This window comes from Macaca mulatta, chromosome 19, assembly GCF_049350105.2.
Source record: "Macaca mulatta isolate MMU2019108-1 chromosome 19, T2T-MMU8v2.0, whole genome shotgun sequence".
Classification (NCBI taxonomy): Eukaryota; Metazoa; Chordata; class Mammalia; order Primates; family Cercopithecidae; genus Macaca; species Macaca mulatta.
In genome coordinates, this window is record NC_133424.1 from 51,826,620 (window position 1) to 51,842,171 (window position 15,552).

General features: G+C 52.7%; 1 protein-coding gene across 20 annotated transcripts in view; it reads right to left on the bottom strand.

Annotated features, from left to right (window-relative positions):
• Nucleotides 1-9,230, bottom strand: part of COQ8B (coenzyme Q8B) — a 27,058-nt gene extending 17,828 nt beyond the window's left edge. For 2 of the 20 annotated variants that reach the window (XR_013408572.1, XM_077976151.1), the window contains exons 1-5: nt 7,355-8,378; nt 6,957-7,074; nt 4,636-4,740; nt 4,383-4,502; nt 4,172-4,238 (exon numbers count right to left, since the gene is read on the bottom strand). Coding sequence is in view for 18 of the 20 variants with exons in the window: in XM_077976151.1 (XP_077832277.1) it covers nt 4,172-4,238; nt 4,383-4,502; nt 4,636-4,740; nt 6,957-7,074; nt 7,355-7,599 (655 nt within the window). In the remaining 2 variants the exon portion in view is untranslated. 20 annotated transcript variants of the gene reach the window in all.
• Between the last annotated feature and the right edge of the window lie 6,322 nt (nt 9,231-15,552).

The window sequence follows — 15,552 nt, forward strand, 5'->3', positions numbered from 1 at the left end:
CAGGCTTGAGTGCAGTGGCACAATCTTGGCTCACTGCAACCTCCACCTCCCAGGTTTAAGCGATTCTCCTGCCTCAGCCTCCCTACTAGCTGGGATTACAGGCGTGCACCACCATACCTGGCTAAATTTTTTTGGTATTTTTAGTAGAGACGGGGTTTCACCATGTTGGCCAGGCTGGTCTCGAACTCCTGACCTCAGGTGATCCTGCCGCCTTGGCCTCCCAAAGTGCTGGGATTACAGGCCTGAGCCACCGCACCCGGCTTTGTCTCCCAATTCTTTGTATCTCTGTCTCCAAATCAGTCTCTGACTCTTCTTCCTGCACGGGGCTCCCTTTAAGGCACAGCTTCCTCTTTAACCCTTTCTCCACGTCTCTGTCTCCCTCCCAGCAGTTCTTAGGCCTGGCTGCACATTCCAATTACCAGAGGAGCTCCAGTAAATATAATGCCCAGACTCCACTCCCGAAATTCTGATGAGATTGGCCTGAGACGTGGGAATTTGTGCTTTGTTAAAAAGCACCTCAGATAATTCTAATGTGCAGCCAAGGTTAAGAAGGCCCCTCGGCCAGGCACGGTGGCTCATGCCTGTAATCCCAGCACTTTGGGAGGCCAAGGCGGACAAGTTACCTGAGCTCGGGAGTTCGAGACCAGCCTGGCCAACATGGAGAAACCCTGTCTCTACTAAATATACAAAATCAGCCGGGCACAGTGGCGCATACCCATAATCCCAGCTACTCAGGAGGCTGAGGCAGGAGAATCACTTGAACCCGGGAGGTGGAGGTTGCAGTGAGCCGAGATCTCACCATTGCACTCCAGCCTGGGCAACAAGAGCGAAACTCCGTCTCAGAAAAAAGAAGGCCCCAAAACAACTGTCCCAGGTCCCTTTGTCTTCTGGTGACTCTTCTTTCTCTGTCCACACCTCCTCTTCTTTCTGCTTATCTCTCTTTTTCTTTTTAAAGACAGGGTCTCACTCCGTCGCCCAGGCTGGAGTGCAGGGGCACCATCATAGCTCACTGCAGCCTCAAATTCCTGGGCTCAAGTGATCCTCTTGCCTCAGCCTCCCGAGTAGCTGTGACCACACGTGCATACCACCACGTTCACCCAATTTTATATTGAGACGTGGTCTCACTATGTTGCCCAGGCTGGTCTGGAATTCCTGAACTCATGTGATCCTCCTGCCTTGGCCTCCCAAAATGCTGCGATTACAGGTGTGGGCTACCAGGCTTAGCCTCTCCTTTTCTAAGCCAGTTATTTCTGCCTCTCTTCCCTTCTCCCCATTTGTCCTATCTAGGTCTCTTTTTCTCTTTTCCTCCCTTCGATGTTATCTGTCCATCTCTGATTTCCTCTGCTACCTCTCCCCTTGCCCCTAAAGACATCTCAGGTCTCTCTCCTTTTGTTGTCACCATCTCTGTCAATTACCATACCTGGCATTTTCTGTGTCCTTTCTACATGTCAGAGGCTGTTCCCAGTGCCTTCTGTGCACTTACTAATTTTTGTCCTTACATGAGGTCTCCACCTTCATAAAATATATTTTACAGAAAAACTTTCATTTTACAGAAAAGGAAATTGAGGTTCAGATAAGTGAAATAATTTGCCGAGAGTCACATCACAAAGCAAGGACATAGCAGAGTCATCCCTTGATCCCTGGGCAGCCTGGTGCCACAGCTCTAACCAGTGCCTTCGACTACCTCTGCAGACTGTGAATCAATCAATCAATCAATCAATCAATCTATCTATCTATCTATGCATATATATATGTTTTTTTTTGAGATGGAGTTTCACTCTTCTATCTATGCATATATATATGTTTTTTTTTGAGATGGAGTTTCACTCTTGTTGCCCAGGCTGGAGTGCAATGGCACGATCTTGACTCACCGCAATGTCCACCTCCTGGGTTCAAGCGAGTGAATCTATATTTTTAAAACCTGAACCAGGCCGGCCGCGGTAGCTCACACCTATAATCCCAGCACTTTGGGAGGCTTAGGCAGGTGGATCACGAGATCAAGAGTTTGAGACCAGCCTGATCAACATGGTGAAACCCCGTCTCTACTAAAAATACAGAAATTAGCAGCCAGGTGCAGTGGCTCATGTCTGTAATCCTGGCACTTTGGGAGGCCAAGGTGGGCGGATCACGAGGTCAGGAGATCGAGAACATCCTGGCCAACATGGTGAAACCCCGTCTCTACTAAAATACAAAAAAAAAAAAAAATCCGGCCGGGCGCGGTGGCTCAAGCCTGTAATCCCAGCACTTTGGGAGGCCGAGATGGGTGGATCACGAGGTCAGGAGATCGAGACCATCCTGGCTAACACGGTGAAACCCCGTCTCTACTAAGAAATACAAAAAACTAGCCGGGCGAGGTGGCGGGCGCCTGTAGTCCCAGCTACTCGGGAGGCTGAGGCCGAAGAATGGCGTGAACCCGGGAGGCGGAGCTTGCAGTGAGCTAAGATCTGGCCACTGCACTCCAGCCTGGGCGACAGAGCGAGACTCCGTCTCAAAAAAAAAAAAAAAACAAACAAACCAAAAAAACAAAAAACAAGTTTGGAGTGGTGGCATGCACCTGTAACCCCCGCTACTTGGGAGGCTGCGCCAGGAGAATTGCTTGAACCCAGGAGGTGGAGGTTGCAGTGAGCTGAGATTGCACCACTGCACTCCAGCCTGGGTGACAGAGCAAGACTCTGTCTCAAAAAACAAAAACTTGAACCATGATCAGCAGTAAAGAAGACGTTTACATTATAACCAGTGCAGACCAAGGTATATGTTTCATGAAACAAGACTTTCCCCTGCTCTACAGGTGCACGCATATTTTCTGTCCTATTCTTCTTTTTAAATGCTGGTTGCAACCCACTAAATTATTTCATGTGACCTGCATGACATCCGCCTATGTAACCCAAAGTCAAGTTACCTCCCCTCTGTTAGCCTCAATGTCCTCATCTACAGAATAGAAATAAACACTCATTGATTCAGTGCAGCATGTGTGTATATGGGGCACTGCACCTTACAGGTTCTCAGTAAATGTTATTATGGCCGGGAGCAGTGGTTCATGCATAGAACCCCAGCACTTGGGGTGGCCGAGGCAGGAGGATCGCTTGAGACCAGGAGTTTGAGACCAACTTGGGCAACATCAGGAAACCCAATCTCTACAAAAAAAAATTTTTTTTTAATTACCCGGGCCAGGCACAGTGGCTTGCCGGGCAGGGTGGCTCACGCCTGTAATCCCAACACTTTGGAAGGCTGAGGTGGGTGGATCACTTGAGGTCAGGAGTTCGAGACCAGCCTGGCCAACACGGTGAAATCCCATCTCTGCTAAAAGTACAAAAATTAGCCAGGCGGCCGGGCGTGGTGGCTCACGCCTGTAATCCCAGCACTTGGGGAGGCCGAGGCAGGCAGATCACAAAGTGAGGACATAGCAGAGTCATCCCTTGATCCCTGGGCAGCCTGGTGCCAAAGCTCTACCACTGCCTGACCAACATGGTGAAACCCCGTCTCTACTAAAAACACAAAAATTAGTGGGGAGTAGTGGACACGTGCCTGTGATCCCAGCTACTCAGGAGGCTGAGGCAAGAGAATCGGCTTGAACCTGGGAGGTGGAGGTTGCAGTGAGCCGAGATGGCGCCACTGCACTCCAGCCTGGGTGACAGAGGGAGACTCCGTCTCAAAAACAAAAAACAAAAAACAGAAAACAAATAACCAGGCATGGTGGCAGGCACCTGTAATTCCAGCTACTCAGGAGGCTGTGGCAGGAGAATTGCTTGAATGTGGGAGGCAGAGGTTGCAGTGAGCCAAGATGGTGCCACTGCACTCCAGCCTGGGCAACAGAGCGAGACTGTCTCAAAGAAAAAAAAAAAAGTACCCGGGCGTGATGGTGCACAAGTGTGGTCCCAGCTACTCAGGAGGCTGAGGCGAGATAATTGCTTGAACCCAGGAGTTTGAGGCTGCAGTGATTGCGCCACTGCACTCCAGCTTGGGTGACAAAATGAGACTCTGTCTCAGAAAAAAAAAGAAATCATCATTTACGTTCCTCTCAATTTCTCTTGGCTTTGCAGGCCCCTGCCTTTGTCTCTCTTTCTCTGTCTCTCTCTCTTTCCTGTCTGATTCATCCTCTCCCTTGCTTCAATCTGTAAATGTTGCCTCTTCTAATTGAGGTCACACAAAGATCCCCCAAAGTCACACCTACCCCCAAAGTTGGCCAAGCGGCTGATGCGGGAGGCAGGCACCTTGCGTTCTCGAGAGCGGTCACTCAGCTGGGAAATGGGGACAAGGTCTGAGTGTGGGAAAGTGGACATCCTGCCCAGAGAGTGCAGCCACCCTGCCACCACACCCTTCCCCAAGTTCACAGGGCCAGCAGTTTTCGTGGGGTGTTGCTGGGTGGGTGGGGGTAATGATACCTGGAGCCGGGGTGTCTTCCTGGGACGGGCCTCCCGTGCCCTGCGAATGTCCTCCTCACCCAGGCCTCTCCCAGGCCCACCCTGGTAAAACTTTTGGGCCCAAGAACCTCCACATGGCCCCTGCAAGAGACATACTTTGATTAGGAGGGGAGGACATGGGATCACCTGGCCCTTCTGGGCCCCTCCTGTCCTTTTACTCCACGAAGTCTCCCTCAGCCTCTTCCCCTTGGGGACCTGCTCCCCAGCCTCTTACCCAGTGGTGGGGCCCAGGCCCCAGGGCCCCACAAGGCCGACCAACAGTCTGGCCCAGCTGTCCACCGGTCCCCTGAAGTAGGCCCCCCACCTTCAGCCACATTGCCTGCAGGAGAAGAGGAGGGATTATTCAGGTGGGAGTTGCCTGGCTTCTTGGCCAGGCCCCCATGTTCCTCTGTGTCCACCCTCTCTGATTTCCACCCACCAAATACTTCCTCCACTATTAATAGATTCCCACAGTTTCTCCTGGTTCTCCCCTGGTTGCTAAGAACCCTTAGCTCTTCCTGCGCGCCTCCCAAAACCCACTTTCCCCCTCTCCCAACCCTCGCCGTTGCTAGGGTCCTCCCCCGTTTCTAGACACCCACAGTTCCTCAGGGGCTACCTCTCCACTTCTCTGAAACCCCCTTCGTTGCTATGCACCGCCTTCCCCTCTGTTGGCCCTGTAGGCACCCGCAATTCCTCCGGTGTCCCCCGCCCGATCCCCACCCCGTTACTGGGCACCTCCACCCGTTGCTAAGCACCCACTGCTGTCAGCCTCCGATTCCGCAACTTGCTGGGGGCCTCCTGTGCTTCCGGGAGCCTCAGCATGCCCGCCCCCTTCGGCCAGCCAACCAATGGCGCGGCAGCAACTCGCTGACTGGCATGGAGTTTCCCCATCTGTGCGCGGAGGAACCGGCCAGGAGCGAGGCCCGAGCGTTGGAGTCGGGAATTAGGGTGGGCGTCCGGGGGCCCACCTTTGGGGATTGCTGAGGCATCGCGGGAGCGCAAGAGTGCCCTGTCTGCCCTTCCACTCACCTCAAAGTGCCTTGTACGCGACAGACCCGTCTGTTCCCTACACTTCCTTGCAAAGTCTCCCTTACAAACCTGACGCCTCTCTTCTGCACGCGTATCTTGCCAACCCCCCTTCTTATTTTTACCCCTGGCAGGCTCAACACATCTCCTATGAATACACATTCTTCCCAGCAAACATTTCCCTTGCACATGGAGCCCCTCCACTTTGCACAAACACCCACATTCTGGCACCCAACCTCCTTCCTTGCGCATATAAACCCCTTGCCTTGCTTGCCAACTGTTTCCCGCTCACGCCTTCAACTCTTTCGTGTACATACCCCCCCACACACACTTGCACACTGAGGCTCTGTTCCCTCACACACCCTGCTCTCTCCGCTCCCCGCCCACCTGCGGGATGGTGCGACTGGGAGCCCTCTGCTTCCTGTAGGCCTGACATTTCCCAGAACACACTCAGCCAAGATTCCCAGTGCTGAGTCAGGAACCTTGGCATCCCAGAAAACCAGCTCCCATCCTGTGTGTGTGTGTGTGTGTGTGTGTGTGTGTGTGTGTGTGTGTCTTGGAAAGCCTGCTCTCCCCACAACAGGCTGACTCACCCACTTCTCACAGTCTGGAATAGAAGCAGCTGGTTGGGGCATCTTTCCCACCACTGGGAGATTTAGGGATGCCGATGCTTCCCCCACAGAACCCAGCTGTCCCAACCCCTCTTGTCGGGAATCAGGCCTCTTTGTCTCTATTCCTGTACTGTGTAACCTCAGAAAAGCCCTCATCCCTCTCTGAACTTCTCCTTCCCAGCCTGTATGATGTACTGGGTGGGCTCCTGCCTTTGACGTCTCATTGGTCTGTGAAGAGGTGACTCATTTTAGAGCCTTGGACCTGTACCCAGTGTCTCCCCCAGCTGATTCAATTTCAAGACAATCCACCTCCTGTCCCCCTTCAGACGTGAAGGGCTGACTCAGGAGCTGGGTGGCAGTTCAGCCTCAGGGACAAAATATATCAAAATCACCTAGGACAATAAATAATCCCACTGGGCTACAACTGACAGTGCCAGGCCTGGGGCCACGTGCTTCACATATATGAGATCATATCAGATAGCCCCGTAGCTGCAAACAAAGGGTAGAGGCCGGCGGATCTCTGAGCCTCCGTCCTCATGTGTAAAATGGAGCCCTGGCATCCCTATTGTTCAGTCTTGGAGAATGACCTGAAATCGTGTCAGGGTCTGATACAGAACAAGTGCTCTATACATGAGAGAGATTACGGAAAATTAAATGGACCGTAAGTCATTTGCTCAGGGTAGCGGAGCTGGGAACTGGCAGAGGAAGGTCTCGAACCCATAATCGTGGGATCTCCAAGTCTTTGAAAGTCTGTCCCGCCCCTGCGTGAAGAATGGGCGCAGGGCTGAACTCGTCACCAGGGGTTTTAGGGAAGGTTGAACTTGTCATTCAACTGTGTAGAGAGGGTGGATTAGTCACAGGGGTGGAGGGAAGGGGCCCACTGGCGCGCCACCAGGACCCCGGTGCCCTAGATGCATACCTGGTCGCGCTTCGGACGCTCAGAGGCAAACCCCCTCCTCTTGGGAGGCGGAGTCAGACGAGGCTCCGTCTCGTTCCGTTGCGCCACGTCCGGTGGGGCGGGGCTTCGGGGCTTTCCCCTGTAAGGGGAGTATCGGTTAACCCTTGCGCAGCGGGGCGGGCTGGAGCTCCGCGGGCCGGAACCCGAGAGTCGGGGCTCCCCAGCCACACCCCTCGCAGGATTTAAAGGGATAGGAGTGGCCGGGTCGGCCGAAGCCCGAACCGAAGGAGCGGGCATGAGGCGCTGCCCGTGCCGTGGGAGCCTGAGCGAGGCGGAGGCTGGGGCGCTGCCCGTGGCGGCCCGCATGGGACTAGAGGCGCCGCGAGGAGGGCGGCGGCGGCAGCCGGGACAGCAGCGACCTGGGCCCGGCGCAGGGGCCCCGGCGGGGCGGCCGGAGGGGGGCGGGCCCTGGGCCCGGACTGAGGGGTCCAGCCTCCACAGCGAGCCTGAGAGGGCCGGCCTCGGGCCTGCGCCCGGGACAGAGAGTTCGCAGACAGAATTCTGGACAGACGGACAGACTGAGCCCTCGGAAGCTGGCCTTGGAGTAGAGACCGAGAGGCCCAAGCAAAAGACGGAGCCAGACAGGTCCAGCCTCCGGACGCATCCAGAAAGGAGCTGGTCAGAGCTGGAGACGACCTGTCCTTGGACGGAGGCCGGGACAGATGGCCTTTGGACTGATCCGCGCAGGTCCGACTTCCAGTTTCAGCCCGAGGAGGCCAGCCCCTGGACACAGCCAGGGGTTGATAGGCCCTGGACAGAGCTGGAAACACATGGGTCACAGACTCAGCCAGAGAGGGTCAAGTCCTGGGCTGATAACCTCTGGACCCACCAGAACAGTTCCAACCTCCAGACTCACCCAGAAGGAGCCTGTCCCTCAAAAGAGCCAAGTGCTGATGGCTCCTGGAAAGAATTGTACACTGATGGCTCCAGGACACAACAGGATATTGAAGGTCCCTGGACAGAGCCATACACTGATGGCTCCCAGAAAAAACAGGATACTGAAACAGCCAGGAAACAGCCTGGCACTGGTGGTTTCCAAACACAACAGGATACTGATGGCTCCTGGACACAACCTAGCACTGATGGTTCCCAGACAGCACCTGGGACAGACTGCCTCTTGGGAGAGCCTGAGGATGGCCCATTAGAGGAACCAGAACCTGAGGAATTGGTGACTCACCTGTACTCTGACCTGAAGTGTAGCCCTCTGTGCCCTGTGCCCCGTCTCATCATCACCCCTGAGACCCCAGAGCCTGAGGCCCAATCAGTGGGACCCCCCTCCCGGGTTGAGGGGGGCAGTGGCGGCTTCTCCTCTGCCTCTTCTTTCGACGAGTCTGAGGATGACGTGGTGGCCGGGGGCGGAGGTGCCAGCGATCCTGAGGACAGGTCTGGGGTGAGTGGGACCCATCCTGCCCTTTTGAGCCACATCCCCCAAAACTCCTTATTCCCCTGCCTTTGCTTAGGAAGTTCTCTACCCATTTACTCTTAGTTGCCCACCAGCAATTTCATCTCCAGGAACCTCTTCCATCCACTGACCTCCTCTCTCTGACAGCCAGGTTACTAATTCACTACAGGCACCCCCTTTTCATTCTCGCCTTTCCTCTGCCTGCACTGTCTCCACTCCTGGGGGTCTACAATGGAGGGCCACTGACCGACTTCATGGGGCCCAGGAGCCCCTGAAATTGTAGGACTAAGGAGACTGCTGTGCGTGTTCACATACATTGTTGCAGTGAGGGTCTGACATCTGTCCCATCCTCTGGAATCTGAAGAACACTGGAATAGGGAGACAGGCAGGGTGCACTTTCTACCCCACATTTCTTAATCTGGGGCCTGTGGCTGCCTTAAAGGCTCACAGACCTTCACCACCCCTTAGCCCATTTGTATGTACATTTTTCTAGGGAGCAAAGCGATTCCCCCAGCTTTCATCAGATTAGCAAAAGGGCTGTGTGAAGTCCAAACGCCAAACGATCCTTGGCCTAGCCGGGAGCTCACCTGGTGTCCCCTGTGACCCTAGGTCCGCAAGGAGCCCCCTGCACACTCTTGTTTACTTCGTCCACCCTCACCCCCAGCTTGGGTGTGGCTCTCCCCTGGTGAATCAGGAGGGCTGGCCGGGCAGGTTGAGGGAGGGCGGGACAGAGCAGAGGCCGGCGTAAAACTGGAGAGCCTCACGTCGGGCTGGGAGCCGAGTCGGGAGTCCATCAGCTTGCCAGCTTGTCTGCTGAGGCCTCTCATTGCTCTGGGGCCCCTGGCTGGAGTCTGCTCTGAGCCCCCCTCACCCCACATGCCTTCCTTGGGGACGTGTTCACACATGTGGCCCTAGCTGTGAGAGACAGACCTGCCTTAACCTGCCTGTGCCCGTGCGCAGAGGCTGACACTCCTGGGCCCCATTGCTTTTTTCTCTCTGCCTGCCCTCTCACTTCCTTGGCATCTCAGAACAGCTGGGCTGGAAGTGGGTGAATAATAATAATAATAATAATAATAACAACAACAACAACTAGCACTCACTCATGTTTAGCCCTGTGCTAAGTGTTGTGCTTTTATTAACTCACTCCTCACTGCAGTGCTAATGAGGTAGATGCTTTTTTTTTTTTTTTTAATCTGAGACAGTCTCCCTCTGTTGCCCAGGCTGGAGTGCAGTGGTGTGATCCCGGCTCACTGCAGCCTTTGCTTCCCAGGTTCAAGTGATTCTCCTGCCTCAGCCTCCTGAGTAGCTGAGACACCAGGCACCCGCCATCACTCCTGGCTCATTTCTGTATTTTGAGTAGAGACGGGATTTCATCATGTTGGCCAGGCTGGCCTCAAAACTCCTGATCTCAAGTTATCCACCTGCCCTGGCCTCCCGAAGTGCTGGAATTACCGGCATGAGCCACTGTGCCTGGCTGAGGTAGATACTATTATTATCCCATTTTACGGATGAGGAAACTGAGGCACAGAGAGGTCAAGTCACTTGTCCAAGGATATGCACCTTGGGAAATGCAGATTGGATTCTAATCCTTACTGTACACCAGGCACTGTTTTAAGTTTTTTCTTCTTCTTCCTTTTTTTTTTTTTTTTTTTGGTCTTTTTTGTTGTTAAACTTTTTTCCTGTCATTTTTTATCTCAAAATAGCATCTGTCTTAATTAAGGGCTTTATATGTGTTAACTTTGAATCCTTACGATAGCAGTGAGATTGTCTCCATTCAACAGATGGGGGCCAGGCCCAGTGGCCCAAACCTGTAATCCCAGCACTTTGGGAGGCCGAGGCAGGGGGATCATCTAAGGTCAGGAGTTCAAGACCAGCCTGGCCAACATGGTAAACCCTGTCTCTACTAAAATACAAAAATTAGCCAGGTATGTGATGGTGGGCACCTGTAAGCTACTCAGAGGCTGAGGCAGGAGAATCGCTTGAATATGGGAGGCGGAGGTTGCAGTAGCCGAGATTGCACCACTGCCCTCCAACAGGGTGGTGGGTGACAGAGCAAGACTCGGTCTCAGAAAAAACAGATGGGGAAGCTGAGGCATAGAGAGGTGAGATTCTTTTTGCTTAGGGTTGGCCACATCAAGTCAGAGCCAGGATTCTAACTCAGTTCTGACTGAGTTTCAAACCCGTCATTTAAACTCTGCAGTGTGTGGATCTGTTCCTAACTTGTCTCCCTCCCAGGGCTCCCTATCTTCAGTTTTTTTCTCATCCTGCCAGAATCTGCCTCTATGGCCCAGCTCTGTCTGCTCAGGTGCCCTCTCTGAGAGCAGTCAGGGGCTCAGTGCTGCATTCAGAACCTCCGGTCTCCAGGCGCCTTCCCAGAATCGGCTTCCTTCCCTCCTCCTGACCCCCTCTGCTGTAACTAGGCCTGAGTACACGCTGTTCCTTGAACACCCTGCTGTCATCCTGCCTCCATGCATTGCTCAAGCCGTTCCCACTGCCCAGCATACTCTTGCTTCCTTCTCCCTTAATTTTGAAATCCCATCTGACCGTAAAGGCTCAGCTTCCTTTCTCTCTTTCCTCCTTCCTTCCTTCTCACCATGCTGTCCTTCTTTTTTTTTAATTGTGTTCCTTTTCTTTTTCTTTTTTTTGCTAGGGACGGGGTCTCGCTCTCTTGCCCAGGCTGGCCTTGAACTCCTGGGCTCCAGCGATCCTCCTGCCTCGGCCTCCCAAAGTGCTCGAATTACAGGTGTGCTATCCTGTTCTTCTACTCAGACAAAAATCACTCCCTAAGCCCGTACTATGTGTTTTGTCCTATGTTAACTTTGCTGAAGAAACAGCAGTGACCAAGACACTCATGGAGCTCCCAGGCCCATGAGAGACAGACCTATCAGCAGACGGTCACAGTTCAGAGTGGTCAGGAGGATGTGTGAGCCCAGAGGAGGTCACTGGCCAGACATAGGGTATCAGAGAGGGCTTCCTGGAGGACAGGGCATATAAGCTGAGGCCATCGTGAAAAAAGTCTGAGAAAGCCCAGATAAGCCATCAGATCTAACTTTTTTTTGTGGGGGTGGTGGTAAGGGACCGGAGTTTCACTCTGTTGCCCAGGCTGGAGTGCAATGGCGAGATCTTGGCTCACTGCAGCCTCGGCCTCCCAGATTCAAGTGATTCTCCTGCCTCGGCTTCCCAAGTAGCTGGGACTACAAGCGCACGCCACCACACCTGGCTAATTTTTGTATTTTTAGTAGAGACAGGTTTTCACTATGTTGGCCAGGCTGGTTCTGAGCTCCTGACCGAGGTGATCCGCTCACTTCAGCCTCCCAAAGTGCTGGGATTACAAGCATGAGCCACTGTGCCTGGCCCAGAGCTAGCATAAAACAGAGAGAAGATATTAAATTTATGACTAAGGGGCCAGGTTCACTGCAGCCTTTGCTTCCTGGGTTCAAGTGATTCTCCTGCCTCAGCCTCCTGAGTAGCTGGGACACCAGGCGCCCGCCACCACTCCTGGCTCATTTCTGTATTTTGAGTAGATTATAAGCTCATGCCTATAATCCCAGCACTTGGGGAGGCTGAGGTGGGAAGATTGCTTGAGCCCAGAAATTTGAGACCACCCTGGGCAACATAGTGAGACCTCGTCTCTACTAAAAGGAAAAAAGAATTAGCCAGGTGTGGTGGTATATGCCTGTTTTCCAGCTAGTCGGGAGGCTAAAGCAGGAGGATCACTTGAGCCTGGGAGGCAGAGGTTGCAGTGAGCCACGATCACACCTCTGCACTCCAGCCTGGGCAACAGAGTGAGATCCTGTCTCCAAAAAAAAAAAAAAAAAAAAATTACGATTAAAAAAGTCTCGACTAACATCCTTCAGTCCAAGCATCAAAGAATGTTTCTGGAGCATCTTTTGTGTGCCAGGCCATGTGCTGGGGACATAATCATAACCATGACAACCCCAGTCTCTGCCCTCATGAGCTTGTAGTGCAGCAAGAGTATAGGGGATAAGCTCCAAGGCACTGGGATCCAACCAGAGGTAGAACCCCAGCGCTGTGTGGGGTGATGCTAGGTAAGTGGCTTCACCTCTCAGACCCTCTGTTTCCTCCTCTGTAACACTGAGACCATAATCTCCCTGGGGTTGTGTTTTTAGAAATTAAGTAGGTTGTGGCACACTAAGTCTTTGTCATTGTGCCTGGAATGTTCCAGGTACTTAGTAAACAGGAACCTTTATTAATCATCTTTTCCCCAGGGCTGGCAGCTGGATTGGGGAGGGACTAGCCCTTCCTGAACCCTGAAGTCCAACACCCTGACTCCCTCTCAAGCTTCCCACTGTCCCAGAGATGTCTGCTAGGTGGCTGGGTTCTGAGGGGGCTGGAGAGATGAACACGCCCCTGATCCTGGGGTAGGAGGGGGATGAGCCATACAACTTCCTTCTCTGGAGGTGACCTACTCTCCCAGTACTTGCTAAGGGACTTGACGTGCTTGTGGAGCACAGAAGGTATTCCTGTGTGTGTATATATGTTCATGAATCAGACACTACCCCGTCTCAAAAAGCTCATAGTGGCCGGGCGCGGTGGCTCACGCCTGTAATCCCAGCACTTTGGGAGGCTGAGGCGGGCAGATCACAAGGTCAGGAGATTGAGACCATCCTGGCAAACATGGTGAAACCCCGTCTATACTAAAAATACAAAAAAAAATTAGCCGGGTGTGGTGGCAGGCGTCTGTAGTCCCAGCTTCTCAGGAAGCTGAGGCAGGAGAATGGCATGAACCCAGGAGGTGGCAGAGCTTGCAGTGAGCGGAGATCGCACCACTGCACTCCAACCCGGGTGACAGAGTGAAACTCCGTCTCAAAAAATAAAAAAAAAAAAAAAAGCTTATAATTTAGTCAGCATGATACAACAAAATCCCTGTTTTCTGTTTGCTTCTCTAGTTTTCTTTCTTTCATATTTTTTTGAGTCAGGGTCTCGCTCTGTCACCCAGGTTGGAGTGCAGTGGCACAATCACTGCTCACTGTAGCCTCGCCCTCCTGGGCTCAAGTGATCCTCCCGCCTCAGCCTCCCAAGTTGGGGCTACAGGTGCATGCCACCACGCCTGGCTAATTTTTAAATATTTTGCAGAGACGGGGTCTTACTATGTTGCCCAGGCTGGCCTCAATCTCCTGGGCTCAGTGATCCTCCCACCTTGGTTTCCCAGTGTTGAGATTTACAGGCGTAAGTCACCGTACCCACTGCTTCTGTGGTTTCCTTTGTTCTCTGTCTCTTTCTTTCTCTACTTCTATTCATCTTTTTCTTTTTATCATTACTTTGTATCTTTCTCTTGTAGTCTTCCTATATTTGTTTTTCTTTGTTTGTTTGTTTCTTTGTTTTTGAGACAGTCTCGCTCTGTTGCCCAGGCTGGAGTGCAGTGGTGTGTTCTTGGCTCACCGCAACCTCCGCCCCCTGGGTTCAAACGACTCTGGTGCCTCAGCCTCCCAAGTAGCTGGGACTACAGGTGTGCACCACCACACCCGGCTAATTTTTGTGTTTTTAGTAGAGATGGGGTTTCACCATGTTGGCCAGGCAGGTCTCAAACTCCTGACCTCAGGTGATCTGCCTGCCTCAGCCTCCCAAAGTGCTGGGATTACAGGCATGAGCTACCACACCAGGCCTATTTCTTTCTCTTTTAGCAATTCTATACCTGTTTCTGCATTAGTCAGGGTAGGTCAGGATTTTCTGTAGTAACAAACAGCCCCCAAATCTTAGTGACTTAGAACAGCAAAGGATTATTTTGGTTTATATTACACATTGGTCACAGGTCAGTGGTGGGTCAGGGGCTCTGCTTCATGCTGTCCTCACTCAGGGGCCCAGGCTGAGGGAGCTTCCATTTCTCTTCTTACTCCCTCACCCACAGGGGAACAAACGTGGAGAGTCATAAACTGGTTCTTAAGGCTCCTACCCAAAAGTGACACACCTGCTCACAGTTTATTGGCCAAAGCAAGGCCAGGTGTGGTGGCTCACACCTATAATCCCTGCACTTTGGAGACCAAGATAGGAGGATTGCATGAGGCCAGGAGATCAAGACCAGCCTGGGCAACATAGCAAGATGTCGTAAAATAGACGGGCCTGGTGGTACATGCCTGTAGTCCTGGCTACTCAGGAGGCTGGGATGGGAGGATCGCTTGAGTTGGAGGTTACAGTGAGCTGTGATGGCGCCATTGTACTGCAGTCTGGGTGACAGAGTGACACCCAGTCTCTAAAAATGAAAACAAAACAAAACAAAAAAGCACAACAATCCCCAGTTCAGGAGGGCAGGGGAGTCCCTGGACTAGTAGCTGGAGCTATGTGGTAAACGTCTCTCATGACTGCCACAGTCTCTGTCGCTGTCCATGTCTCTCTGTGTCTGTTTCTGTCTCTCTCTGTGGCCCATCTCCATCCATCAACTCCTGCGTCTATCGTTTTCCCCAGAAGATCTGACCTGGTTTAGGGACAGAGATGGGGCTTTCAAGATTTGGGACTGGGCCCGACATAATGGCTCACACCTGTAACCCCAACACTTTGGGAGACTGAGGCAGGCAGATTGCTTGAGGTCAGGAGTTTGAGAGTAGCTTGGGCAACATGGTGAATCCCTGTCTCTACTAAAAGTACAAAAATTAACCAGGTGTGGTGGCATGCACCTGTAGTCCCAGCTACTCGGGAGGGTGAGGCAGGAGGATCACTTGAGCCTGGGAGGCAGAGGTTGCCGTTAGCCAAGATCGCATCACTATACTCCAGACTAGGTGACAGAGCGAGACCCTGTCTCAATTAAAAAAAAAAAAAAAGATTTGGGACTGTGTATGTGCAGTGGAAGATATAGGGGTTGGTCGTTATCACAACAAAACCTAGTCTATTCTTACTCATGAGATCCTTACTCATAAGAGAAAGACAGAGAGACATAGTGACAAAGAAAGTGATGACAGAGAGGGAGAAATGGACAAAGAATTTCCCATATTTTACTGAGGGCTTTAGGTGATCTTGTGATAGATGAACTAAGTGGGCCTCACTTACCCCAACAAGCCTGGGAACAGTGATCCCAGGAAGCCTCCAGCCCTGGAAAGACTGCGGGTCCCCCTTCGTTCCTGCTCATGGCAGCACCCCTAGCCCCTGCCTTCCCTGGCCTTGGCCCTGACCCCGCCCTGCTCTGCCCGCTACAGAGCAAAC